Source organism: Anomaloglossus baeobatrachus, chromosome 6, assembly GCF_048569485.1.
Source record: "Anomaloglossus baeobatrachus isolate aAnoBae1 chromosome 6, aAnoBae1.hap1, whole genome shotgun sequence".
NCBI classification, from domain to species: domain Eukaryota; kingdom Metazoa; phylum Chordata; class Amphibia; order Anura; family Aromobatidae; genus Anomaloglossus; species Anomaloglossus baeobatrachus.
Window position 1 is genome coordinate 92,487,441 of NC_134358.1, and position 14,273 is coordinate 92,501,713.

Genomic DNA, 14,273 nt, shown 5'->3' on the forward strand with positions numbered 1-14,273 from the left:
TACTGAGGGGAATATTAGGATGGGTTGTTTTCTTTGTCACAGCAGCGGGGGGTAGGTCTGGTCCAGAGGTGGTTGAAGGGAATGGTAACTGGACCAAGAGACACCGTCTTGGTGTGGTGGCTCCAGGTTCCGGGATGTTGCAGGCACGGGGTTCTGCAAATTTGGGGGTATTAATCCGTGGGTGATTAATACCTCATCTCTGGGTCGGTGTGTTGCGGCCAGGGATATTGGGGTGAGAAGTTGTTCCTGGACTGGGCCTACCCAGGTTTATATATTTACTGTATTGGTTACTGTGTTACCTATTGTTATTTGTTGGGGTCGGTCGTTGGACGGCACCCCCTTGTGTTTAGAATGTAAATAATAGGTAATAAAGGCTGCTGTGGCCAATTTGAACCAAGTTGCATGCAGTCCGTGTATTATTTACAGATGGTATTGGTGGGTAACACACATACAGGCCGACTGGAGAATCCTTCCTCAATGGTCATGTGTGAAGGACATTGGACTAATAGTCTGTTGGATATCAAGGCCATATCCATTGGGTGACTTGTACCAGGAGGAGAGAAAGACCAGACAGGGACGAGCGTGAACCCTCATAGTGGGTCAGGAATAAACAAACACATCGAGAGGGATAAAGTTAGACCCTCAAACGGAGTGGCCCAGGTGACTGGAGCTGGAGTCCAGTCAGAACCAGGCCCTTAATAACTGTAATGGAATTGGGTGAAGTTTACTGGTGTGTGAACACAGTATACAACCTGAGCTGGGTGTTCATAGATGACCAGAAGCCTCAGATTTTATTCTGGGAATAAAAAAATCTGTATAGAGACTGGACATGGAGCCGCTGTAGGGAAGGGAAACGTCACTATGGTACAGGTGTGTTGGAGTGAGTTGCACTGGGCCTTTTGGGACCAGGAATAATGGAGGCAACTCAGTGGAACTTGATACATGTCTGACAAAGTATGGCAAAACTGAAACGAATGCCCGTTATTTCCTGTGTAACCTTGTAACTGAAGAGATGGTGAAACCGTCTAGTAAAGAACTGTTGTGGAAAAAATAACTATTTGTCTCTCAAATTGCTGGTTGGTCCTGGCCCGGCAATAACAGGGGCAGCATGCGGCCTGCACCTTCACACAGTCCACACTACCGAAGTCCATGCACCCAGCACAGAATGTATCTAAGAAAATATGAAGTTACACACTTGCGTTTATTTCAGGAACATGGAAAATGTAAAAGAGCAATTTCGATCATAAAAATCCAACGTGTTTCGACCTTTCGGTTTATTCAGTATAATTTTAGTGCAGGAGATTGACGTTTTATATTTCCATGTTCCTGAAATAAACGCAGTGCCCATTGAACCATGAACCCGAGAGGGGGAGGATTCAATATGAAGGCAGTTAGCTGTCAAAACGTGAGCTTCGATAAGGTCTCAAGCCAGTTTCAGGCAGCATCCTCCTGCTAAGTGATCAGGCCTCTTTAGTGCCTGGTAGTTTACCAATCCACTATAAAAGTACACTTAAGCAATAAGAAAAGTCCAAATTACAGGTGAATGTCTTAATATATTTTTTGTTGGTTCTCTGCATCACACGAGCGAGGACTTCCAGCTAAAATGTTGCTCATAACTGCTTCAAGTCAGTTATCCCAATGAGTTTTGTGTAACATGGAATAAAGTAGACATTAATAAGACCAACATCAATTTGAAGTGCTGACTCAGTCGAGCATTGGGGTGCTCAGGTACGATCGGTACTCGATCAAACATTACGTGTGCTCAAGTGCCATGCTTGAGTCCCTGACTCGTATGTTTTGTGGCTGTTAGACAGCCAATAAACATGTGCCATACACTGTAATGCTGAAGTCATGTTGGCTACTGTCATTACTGTGATTGGCTGGTTGCATTGCATCATCGGGTCTATATAAGACCTGGTGATGTGATGCTCAGCATTTTGTTCTCTAGAAACAGTTCAGAGAAAGGTAGAGCTTTGATCGGAGCAAAAATATAGGCAGTGTTTAATTGCTATTGAAATACCTTGTATATTGTACACTTGCACCCTTTATTGCCTTTCATGTGGCACAAAAGGGTATTTCAATCTTGTTAAACTTAATAAATAATTGGAAAAAAAGACCCTGAGTCCTCTACTATTTTTAATAACTAGCCAAGGTAAAGCAAACAGCTGGGGGCTTAGAAGGTCCATGATTATTTGGCTCTTTGCAGCCCACAGTTCCCCCAGAAGTCGCACATCTATTAGATATGCCATTTCTGGCCCATTACTTGGCTCTTCTCGATTGCCTTGGCGTGGTAGTGTGTCGCCCTGGGCAAGCCAGGGGACACCACCACACCCCACACTCCAGGTAGGCACATCACAGCTAACCACAAATCCTTGTTGCCTTCCTCCAGAGGTTGATGATGCACACCAGGGGGTGGGCCAGGCGGTTGGCTCCGCCCACCGAGGAGCTCACAACACTGGAGGCAGGAAGTAACCAGGCAGATGAGTCCAGGAGGAGGAAGTGGAAGGAGATAGCTCAGGGAGGAGCAGGAGTGAGGAGCTAAAGTGGAGGAGTTAAGAAAGTGAAAGTAGAAAAGGAGAAAAAGCAAGTAAAGTGACAGAAGAGAAAGACAGCCTGAAGGGTCCAGCTTTGTGAGGGCCAGAACAGCAAGGTCAGCAACGGCGGTGACTGTCTGGAGGGGGACCGTTTGGAAGTTCCTGGAAGGACCCCGTTGGCTGCGTGCCCGGTGGTCTGGAGCAGTGTTCCGAAGGACAGTCAGCACCAGGGCAGGGGCCTCTCGGACCCCGGCAAGGCTAGGAGTCGCCAGATTTGCCAAATCCGTCAGTGACGGGGACGCAGATCCCCCAACAACCAAGTCCCGATTGAAGGCAACAGCCCAACCCGTATTGGAGAGACACCGCCACCGCCACGGCACCAGTTTCTCAGGGCCAGCGCCTGCGGGCAAAGTGTAGAGCTCCTCCGGCCCAGATTGCAGCTGGGGAGCGGGTAACCGGAGGGAATCCACCGCTACCATCAGTCAACACAGGTGCAAGGAAGAGGGACATCACCGTCACCTACCGGGAGTGCAGGTGCAGCCGTCTGTGGGACCGTCCTACCAGCCGTTGGTTTACCGTACAAACTGTGTCCGTGTGTCAGGCTGAGTGAGTACCATAGTGCCGCAAGGCACAGCGCTGCCCCCGCGTCCCTGCGCCCTCCAGGCCCTACACTTTACATCTCATCACCGGGCCCCGGGATCACCAACCCCTACCCACGGAGGGGCAACACAACACCTGGCTGCTCCGCATCACCATCCCCGGGACCCCCATACTGAGCAGCGGTGGTGCAATCACCACAACCGTGGGTGGCGTCACGAACTATAACAATCCCCACATCCACCCAACAAACACCCCCTTTCACTCACGGGCGAGGAGTGTCGCTCGAGAAACCCCGGGATCCGGCCCACAGCTTGAGCCACCAGGAGCAGCTGCCGGACCCGAGCAGAAGGGGTGAGCGCGGTGTGCTGACACCCTCCTCCCCGCCCGCGACAACTTGGCGTCACGAACAGGATCTTACCGCTCTGCCGTCAGGTAGAGGTGCGCCTTGTTACCGCCGGAGGCATCCGGCAGAAAAATTTCAGAAGCCGCCATCTTTGGCGCGAAAAGTTCCCGCTCGAGCGTCTTCTCGAGCAGTAGAGGCGCGAAGGCCAAAACCCCGCCCCGAGAGAGGAGGGGCCGGAAAGAGCTAAGGGGGACGCGATGGCGGCTGGCCGCATGTAAGCGCGGCTATGGAAGCAGGGACGCCAGGACCCTGCGGCCATTTACTGGTTCCTGGAAGAGGCCGCTGCTAAAGATGCTGAGTCCGACCAACAACACCGTGGTCCCCGCGCCTGGCATGGCGGCGTGGGTGGAAGTCCGGACCGTCCAGCTAAGCAGCCGTCTGCAGGTCCACAGGCAGCTCCTCCTGGAGGAGCGGGAGGCCGACATGGTGGAAGTGGTGGCTGCTATGTGGAGATGCGAGGTGGAGGAAGATTTGGAGGAACGGGTAAGAGACCCACGTCCCTGTATTCCCGAGGGATCGGCCGCTGCGGCTGAGGGGCCCGGCCTACACCCGTTCACCCTGCTGCCTCTCCCGCTACCCGCGTTAGCTGCTGCTGCCCCGCCACTAGGCCCGCTACCACCACCACCGGTAGCGGTACCCTGCCAATCCACCCCGGCGGACCGACCTGCAGCAGAAGCTCATGACCACCCTGAACCGCTTCTATGGAAGAAGCCAAAGGCTGAGCCCGTCAGCAAAGATGCACCGGAGGCACGGCGGGGATGCAGCTGCCAGGAGGCAGAGCAGGCCATGTCACAGCGGGGTCCCTCATTACTGAAGGTGCCGGTCGTAGCCGACACGGAGGGACTCTGGCTGGGCCCGTCCCTCGCACACGCTGAACCGGAGCAAAAAGAAAGTGCTCCCGGCTGGGAGCGACGGCAACAGCAGCTGCGCAGGGAGATCGATGCCCGAGAGGGGTGTAGAGCGGATGTGCATGCCCGCATGAATATGGAAGAAGATCGCCTGCAGCGAGCTACCATTGGGGTCCAGAGCGGTGCACCATGTGAAGGTGGCACTAGAGCCCCACGATTGAGGATGGACTGCTAAGCCGGCGGTCCTCCGCCTAAAAGTTGTCCCCGTTGGGACCCGAAGTCAGTGTGTTTGAAAGTTGAAAAAGTTTTGAAAAATGATAAGGAAAATGATTATACCGAGTTTTTCACCTGATTTGTTTGTTGATTTGCAACCGGCAGGAGCCGGCACCGTTGTCCCCGTGGGGACCGTTTAAGTTTAAAATGCATGGGAACTATCCATGGACAAGCCCGTGAACTTGCAGGGCACCACAAACGTTAAGTGGCTTGTAAATATGTTGGTTACCGTTACCGTTTCCGCAATGCCGCCTCCGGAGAGGCAGGTTGGAGGGAGGGCCCTGAGCAGAGCAGGCCAGGGCCCAGCCACCAAAAGAACCGGTGGCCACCCTCTGGAGGGGAAGGACAGATCCCGCTCGGGTAACTTGTGCTGGACTGTGGGTCAAGGGGTGCTGCCTGGGTTTTAGGGGCAGCATCAGGGCCAGGTTGCTTGGGTGGGAGAGAGCGGAAACCGTGACCGTATACCGTTGCAACGTTTAAGTAAATGTGCCTCCCGTCTTGGGAAGAGTTTTGATTAAAAATGTTATTTATGTTTTTCTTAACCCTGTTATCCCCTTTTTACAGAAAAATAAAACCGGTGTAGGATGGCAGCCCGCGGACGGTCTGCATTTTGCTAAGGGGGAATGTGTCGCCCTGGGCAAGCCAGGGGTCACAGGTCACAACACCACCACACCCCACACTCCAGGTAGGCACATCACAGCTAACCACAAATCCTTGTTGCCTTCCTCCAGAGGTTGATGATGCACACCAGGGAGTGGGCCAGGCGGTGGGCTCCGCCCACCGAGGAGCTCACAACACTGGAGGCAGGAAGTAACCAGGCAGATGAGTCCAGGAGGAGGAAGTGGAAGGAGATAGCTCAGGGAGGAGCAGGAGTGAGGAGCTAAAGTGGAGGAGTTAAGAAAGTGAAAGTGAAAGTAGAAAAGGAGAAAAAGCAAGTAAAGTGACAGAAGAGAAAGACAGCCTGAAGGGTCCAGCTTTGTGAGGGCCAGAACAGCAAGGTCAGCAACGGCGGTGACTGTCTGGAGGGGGACCGTTTGGAAGTTCCTGGAAGGACCCCGTTGGCTGCGTGCCCGGTGGTCTGGAGCAGTGTTCCGAAGGACAGTCAGCACCAGGGCAGGGGCCTCTCGGACCCCGGCAAGGCTAGGAGTCGCCAGATTTGCCAAATCCGTCAGTGACGGGGACGCAGATCCCCCAACAACCAAGTCCCGATTGAAGGCAACAGCCCAACCCGTATTGGAGAGACACCGCCACCGCCACGGCACCAGTTTCTCAGGGCCAGCGCCTGCGGGCAAAGTGTAGAGCTCCTCCGGCCCAGATTGCAGCCGGGGAGCGGGTAACCGGAGGGAATCCACCGCTACCATCAGTCAACACAGGTGCAAGGAAGAGGGACATCACCGTCACCTACCGGGAGTGCAGGTGCAGCCGTCTGTGGGACCGTCCTACCAGCCGTTGGTTTACCGTACAAACTGTGTCCGTGTGTCAGGCTGAGTGAGTACCATAGTGCCGCAAGGATCAGCGCTGCCCCCGCGTCCCTGCGCCCTCCAGGCCCTACACTTTACATCTCATCACCGGGCCCCGGGATCACCAACCCCTACCCACGGAGGGGCAACACAACACCTGGCTGCTCCGCATCACCATCCCCGGGACCCCCATACTGAGCAGCGGTGGTGCAATCACCACAACCGTGGGTGGCGTCACGAACTATAACAATCCCCACATCCACCCAACAAACACCCCCTTTCACTCACGGGCGAGGAGTGTCGCTCGAGAAACCCCGGGATCCGGCCCACAGCTCGAGCCACCAGGAGCAGCTGCCGGACCCGAGCAGAAGGGGTGAGCGCGGTGTGCTGACACCCTCCTCCCCGCCCGCGACAGTAGCAATCGGGGTAATACCTTTGGGGTTGATGTGAGATGTGTAATGTCAGCTGGCATCAAGCCCAGGGATTAGTAATGAGGCGGAGTCTATTACACACTCCCATGACTAACCCAATAATGAAAAAACAACACACGGGAAAAAATAGTTTGTTTGAATAAACACTCCACAACACTATCCCTCATTTACAAACTTATTATCAAAAATGTTCCCGCGAAGTTTCATCATAATCCACATTCCCCGAATGCAGCTCCGGTGACTATGAATAAAGTAAAGCTATTCATAGGTGCTGGGTAGTGACTTCACCTCTCATTAGAGCCGCTGGCTCAACACTCAGCAAGACTAAGCGATGCTGATGAGCATTGTCATCCCTACCCAGCGCCTGTGAATGGCGTACTTTAGTGCTATTCACAGTTGGGGAACGTGGACTACAAAGCATGAGGTTTGTTGGAACATTTTTGATAAATTTGTAAATGAGGGATAGCGTGGTGGAGTGCTTATTCAAATAAACTATTCTTTCCTTTCTGTGTATTTTTTTAACTGTATACTTACCGGGTTAGTAATGGGGATGTCTGATAGGCGCCTCTCCATTACTAACCCCTGAGCTTGATGCCAGTTGACATTACACAGCTGACATCAACCCCAAAAAATATTACCCTGATTGCCACTGCACCAGGGCAAACGGAAAAAGTCAGGCAAAGCACCAGAATTGTTGACTCTAATATGGTGTGCCAATTCTTGCTGCGGGCTAGTATTTTTAGGCTGGGAAGGGCCAAATATCCATAGACCTTTCTAGCTTGAAAATATCAGCACTCGAGCATTTTAGTACTCACTCATCATTAGTGCTAACCCTTTATTCTTAAATATAATACTGATAAAAGATTTTGGGGAAAATGTAAAGGCACATGTATAAATTAAATGTTAACATTTCAAATTTCTGTTTCTTTAAAGATCCCTAAACGTATTATATGTGGCACATCATCTCCCAATAGGACATTCATCTGATTATATTTACTCACTTAGAAAAGCAGGTCTATCATTTGGATCAGTGGCCCATCCACTCTGCATTAGTGATACAAACACGTCCCTGTCGGGAATACCAGAGGGCAGATACTCTTCACTAGTGTCTGGTCTACTTCCTTTTGCTACACTAAACATGATCTGCATTGGATTTATAGCACCTGTTAAAATAAATCAAAATTATATTAATAATCTCATAATGTAATTGATACCCATAAAATAGAACAACAGTAACAATAAAAAATACTCACTAGAATATATGTAGCAATATTCAAAACTATCTATTTATTAGATATTTAATGGTGTATACTTATAATACAAAATGCCTGTCTGAAAGGGAATCTGTCACCACGTTTTTTAACATCTAATCTGATGTATAATGTAGACCAAGTGGAGGAAGGATAGGAGAAGTAGTAAGGATGGGTTAGAATGGTCTATTTTTTATGTGTTTCGAAGCTTAGATAGCTTCTTCATTGGGAAAACCACAATATTAAATGACACATACATTGGAAAACGACTTAGCTTACAATTTCAAATAAAATCGACAAAATAAAATTGAAAACGCTCCTAAAACCTATATGTGGTTGGATAATGGTAACTGTCAATAAAGTTTGAGAGACATAAAGGGTAGAGAGAAACATAATTATGACATAAAAAAATATGCATAGAATGAAAATAGAAAACCTTTGGAGGGAGTTGAAAGTCCGTGTTGCCCAATGACAGGCCCAAAACATCACTGTTATAGAGGAGATCTGCATGGAGGAATGGGCCAACATACCACCAACAGTGTGTGCCAACCTTATGAAGACTTACAGAAACGTTTGACCTCTGTCATTGCCAACAAAGGATATATAACAAAATATTGAGATGAACTTTTGTTATTGACCAAATACTTATTTTCCACCATAATTTGCAAAAAAAATCTTGCCAAAATCAGAGAAGGTGATTTTCTGGATTTGTTTTCTCATTTTGTCTCTCACAGTTGTGGTCTATGATGTCAATTACAGGCCTCTCTCATCTTTTTAAGTGTGAGAACTTGCACAATTGGTGGCTGACTAAATACTTTTATTCCCCACTGTATGTAAACAGCATGCAAATGAAATTAATTAAAAAAAAATATGAAGAAATACAAATAATATTAAATAATAAATAATTAAATAAATAAATAAAGCAATCTTATTTATGGTTGAGAATATAAGGGTCAAAGATATTAGTGACAAATCTGTTGAGAAACAGGTCTTTATAAGCACACGACTCAATAAATTTCTCACTAATATCTTTGATCCTTATAATCTCAACCATAAAAAAGATTGCTTTATGTATTTTCTTTATTACTATTAGTATTATTTGTGTTTCTTCAATAAGGGGTGTTTTCCATTTCCTTTTGGTGGTTTTATTTGAAATTGTAAGTTATTTAAATAGTTTTTTTAATCTATGTATGTGACGTGAGCTGCCAGAGTCATGGAGCGTGATTTCACTTCCTTTGAGTTCCAGGGTGGAACGCATAGCACTATTTGATGGTATCTATCTTTGAGGAATGGGTGGAAGGGGAGCATACCCTGAATCGCAGTTTAGACCAAAATGATAAAAAAATTCTATTTTTTCTCATAAGACATGGAGGAGCTCTTATCAGCAGTAAAAGATACAATGGGAGTAGAAGAGGAAAAAACAACTAGTACAATCCATGAGGAACTGTTTGGGGTTTGAGATCAAGAAGGAAGATAGTGTTTCCTATTCATGATAATGTACAGAGTTTAATTCTGGATGAGTTGGATCTCCCAGAGAAATGTCTAAACATCCCATCAAAACGTAAGGATAGATTCCCATTAGATGAGGATATTGGCAAATATTGGACATAAATTCCTTAAGTAGATATCCTGGTGGCTAAGATAGCAAAGAAAACGATGTTGCCGTTCAAAGATTCTTCTCAGCTCAAGGACCCTCTCAATGGAGAGATGGATAGGCTGTTGAGGAAGTCTTGGGATATATCTGCAGCTTCTCTGAAAACAAATGTTGTTTCCACCTATATAACAAGAGCCATGATCCATTGGTTGCAGCAACTGGAATATCATATCTGTGGCAGCACATCTAAACAAGACCTGCTGACCTCACTGCCTCTCCTTCAGAAGGCAACGGGATTCCTAGAAGATGCTTCAGCAGAATCGGTGGGAATAGCGTCAAGATCTTCAGTCTCATCAAATACCACAAGGCGAACCTTCTGGTTGAAGATGTAGTCTAAGAAGTCTAAGGGGTACTTTGCACACTATGATATTGCAGCTGCGATGTCGGTGGGGTCAAATCGAAAGTGATGCACATCCGGCGTTGCTGTCGACATCGGAGTATGTGAATCCTTTTTGATACGATTAACGAGCACAAAAGCGTCGTAATCGGATCATCGGTTTAGTGTCCGACATCTTCATAATTTTGTTGCAGCGACGGCAGCACACATCGCTATGTGAGAAGCCGCAGGAGCGAGGAACACCAGCGTACCTGCGTCACCACGGCTGACGACGGCTATGCGGAAGGACGGAGGTGGGCGGGATCTTTACGTCCCGCTCATCTCCGCCCCTCCGTTTCTATTGGCCACCTGCCGTGTGACGTCGCTGTGACGCCGCACGACCCGCCCCCTTAGGAAGGAGGCGGTTCGCTGGCCAGAGTGACGTCGCAGGGCAGGTATGTAATAATATAATAATTTTATTCATTTATATAGCGCTATTAATTCCACAGCGCTTTACACACATTGGCAATACTGTCCCCATTGGGGCTCACAATCTAGAGTCCCTAGCTGTATGTCTTTGGAGTGTGGGAGGAAACCGGAGTACCCGGAGGAAACCCACGCAAACACGGGGAGAACATACAAACTCCTTGCAGATGGTGTCCTTGGTGGGATTTGAACCCAGGACCCCAGCGCTGCAAGACTGCAGTGCTAACCACTGAGCCACCGTGCCGCCCATGTGCATGTGAAGCTGCCGTAGCGATAATGTTAGCTGCGGCAGCTATCACAAGATATCGCTGCTGCGACGGGGGCGAGGACTATCGCGCTCGGCATCGCTGCCATCGGCTTGCGATGTCATAGTGTGCAAAGTACCCCTAAGTCTAAACTTTGGGCTATCCCATTCAAGGGAGAATATGTGTTTGGTCCAGCTCTAGATGTTCTGATATAGAAAGCTTCAGATAAGAAGTCACGTCCTGATCCGAAAATCTTCAAGAATAGATCATTTTGCCCGTCACAGGCCCACACCACACAGTACAGAAGAAAAGGCAAGTCAGGTTGCTGGAATTACCCCAAACTGCTCTCAGATAGGGAAGCAAAAATATAGTGAAAGATTCCCTTTAAGAACATAATGAATACTATAAAGTAGCTGTGTATTAGTGTTACATATTACAGTTTGCATGTTCTCTTTGGTTATTACCTTCATATGGTTGTCTTCTTGAGAGAACTTCCCACATAATAATAGCATAGCTAGAACATAAAACAGACATGGCGCTGAGTTAAACTCATCACAAAATAATACATTACTTCCTTACAAAATTCTAAGGGCAGATGTTTTGTGACTACAGCTCTTTTCTTTGCCAGAATTGTCACTCAAGGAGTAGTGCCTGCTCTGCTAGAAACGAGGAAGTAAGGAGACTGCATGGCTCTAAGCTGCTCAAGAGACAACTTGATAATACTCTTTTAACTGAGAAAAATAAATTGTATTCCCAGAGTTCTATTGTCTGCTAGATCAGAACCAGAACGCTTGGTATTTCTGTATATGTTTTCATGTATTTCCATTAGCTACTTTGCTTTCCTTAGTTTACCCTAAAATCAAATTATAAACTGTACTTTATGTGTGAGTCCACAATTTGTTCTCTTTCAATGAGTTCATACCTGTACATATCATGTTTAACACTTCCTCTGCTGTTTTTGATACTTGGCTCATACATCTCTGGCGGCATATAAATAATCGTTCCTCCTGGTGGATTTTGGTCACTGTATGATTGTGACAACATGCGCCATTTTGAAAGACCAAAGTCGGCAATCTAAGTTAAGAGGAAAGGAGAAGACACTGGCTTGTAATATACTTAGATATAATTATTGGTGCATCAATTTACATTGTATAAATAATTCTTAGAATTTGGATATCATCACTGCCAATACAGGAACCTATAAGACGCTCTGTGGGAAGAGAGGCGGCTGAATTATTCCTTCTACAACAACCATTTTTACTATTGCATTCTTTCTAAAATGCAAAAGGTCTTTTATTATGGTTTTTTTAAATCACTTTTTATGTACAACTTTCGTGTTCCTGCATTACCATGTTAACAGACCATATGCAATAATCTGATTCTGCCTTTATATACTCTTTTGTTTGTTAATTTTGTTAATACATTACTATTGCTAACATATCAGAGTGAGTAAAAAATGTACAAACTTTCATAATCCCTCATTAAAAAAAAAATATTTGAGCCACAAATGCATCCCTCTTCCCCTCTTCATCAAAAGTGAGTCTTCGTCCTCGTAGGGCTTCTTCCAAGGGCCATAGTTCACTGTAACTCGTCTATCTAACAGCATCAGTTCATCAGTCAGACAAGCGTCCGGTTACTTCTTCATGGCTGACACATTTTTTGAACTTCTCTATCCATTCCTACACACCTCTCGTCAAAACACTTTCCCATACTGTGCACAAAGCCTTCAATAAATATTGGCATCAGATCAAAACAAAATAATAAATCACTGCACGCTGCTCTTCTTTCTTGCAAATCATATGAAGCAGGCTTTATTTCTCCCATCACCATCACAAATGAACTAATCTAAAGGCCCCGTTACACGCTACGATTTATCTGACGATATGTCATCGTGGTCACGGTTTTCGTGACGCACTTCCATTGCCGTTAGCGACGTCGTTGTGTGTGACACCTACGAGCGACTCTGAATGATCTTAAAAATAACGAAAATCGTTGATCGTTGACACGTCGCTCCGTTTTCAAAATATTGTTCATCGTTTCAAATGCAGCAGACATATAGCTACGTTTGACACCCTGCCAACCATGAACAACATTGTTAGTGCGTCCGTCATCAGCGACATACGCCTCTACTATGCTGTGTGACGGTGTCCACACGACCACCTTGGTCAAACAATATGTCGCTGCACAATGTAGCGTTGTTTCTGAGATGGGTACGTGTGACCGCTACAAAATGACCTATGAGTGATCTCGGCAAATCGTAGCAACAATCTGGACGTGTCACATCGCCAACGAGATCGCTAGCGATATCATTATGTGTAAAGCGGCCTTTACAGATTAAAATCTGTACAACAGTGACTGGAGAGACAGCAACCTTCTACAGAAAACACTGATAAGACAGTATGGCCCACATACATTTTAATATACCCAGAGTGTGAACATGTTTGACTCAATACATGTGTCATGGTGGCTATTTTCTCACAACTGTGGCATTTTAATTTTGCTACAGTTGAGTGTTTTGTTAACAGTAACCTTGAAAAGAATGCAAAATGTGAAATTTTATCTTATTTTGATGTACAGCTGAAAGTAATCTATTATTGTCACGCCGTAGTGAGGGAATGCTCGACGTGCGGCACAAGAGGCGGGGTAAACCAGCGAAGATGTTAAATAAGGTCCTGATGATAGGGAGAGGGGCAGAGGAGTCACCACCTAACTCACCTGTAGCCCATCCCTTTAATCCATAGAATGGTCCTTCCTCCCATGAGTGATCACATGCCTAGGCCCTGGCTTACCCTGTACAAGTCCTGCCTAGTGAGCAGGCCAGCAAGACATTGTTCTAACTACTAATATAAAGAAGGGGGACAAACAAGGGAAACAAATTAAACAATAACTCCAATTCTTCTCCAGAGTGGGACTACACCGCATCCACTGGAAAGATCACCACAGCTTTCTCCAAGGACAGCTCCTTCATAGGTCAGTATAGAATGAACTATAGCAGGCATAGGAGAGATTAAGAAGTAGGTTTAAAACAGTGGAAGGGAGTGGCTGCAGCTAAGATTAACAACTACATGTCAATTACAGCAGGATAGAAAGGAACCTTAACCCCTTCTGCATCAAGGGGAATTAAATATGCTCCTACTCAGGATAAACAACGAGTGGGCACTAAAGAGTGCCTGCGATCACCTTCTGATTAGTGATGATTGAATAGTGAAATACGGGGTTCCGTTTATTCGTCTTGAATATTTCGCATTGTTTATCTATTTGTCATGAATAACATATCTAATGCAAGTCAATGGGAAACTGGAATAATTTTCCAGTGGACCCTCTCAGGATGTCTGGAGGGGCTGTAAAAATGCTGAAATGGTTGGAAAAGTGCCGATATTGAATGGCAACAACATGGAGAAGATGCCTGGATGCATTTCTGAAACGCAGGTCACTTTTGGGAACAATGTTGTCAGAGTAATATGCCACCTTGACATGCAGTCCTCTGCCTATATGTGATAACCAGCATAGGTAAAATAGACAGTTGTGGGCTGCTCTACAATTGTTTTTTTTAATTATTATTTATTATTATTATTATTATTATTATTATTTAAATAAATAATAAAAAAACATGTGGTCTCCTGCCCATTTTTGAAAACCAGTGCAGATAAAGCAGACAGCTGGGTATGGTATTCTCAGGCTGTGAAGATCCATGGTTAATGAGCCCTCCCCAGCCTAAAAAAAGCAGCCCACAATTGGCACATTCCATTGGATGCAATGTTGTGTAGATTACA

At 46.5% G+C, this 14,273-nt stretch overlaps 1 protein-coding gene across 1 annotated transcript in view; it reads right to left on the reverse strand.

The window, feature by feature from the left end:
- Positions 1 to 14,273, reverse strand: part of RIPK2 (receptor interacting serine/threonine kinase 2) — an 84,448-nt gene that overhangs the window by 27,221 nt on the left and 42,954 nt on the right. Inside the window, exons 4-6 of the mRNA XM_075316271.1 lie at positions 11,423 to 11,574; positions 10,965 to 11,014; positions 7,551 to 7,712 (exon numbers count right to left, since the gene is read on the reverse strand). Of these exons, the coding sequence (XP_075172386.1) occupies positions 7,551 to 7,712; positions 10,965 to 11,014; positions 11,423 to 11,574 (364 nt within the window). The remainder of the gene's footprint in view (positions 1 to 7,550; positions 7,713 to 10,964; positions 11,015 to 11,422; positions 11,575 to 14,273) is intronic.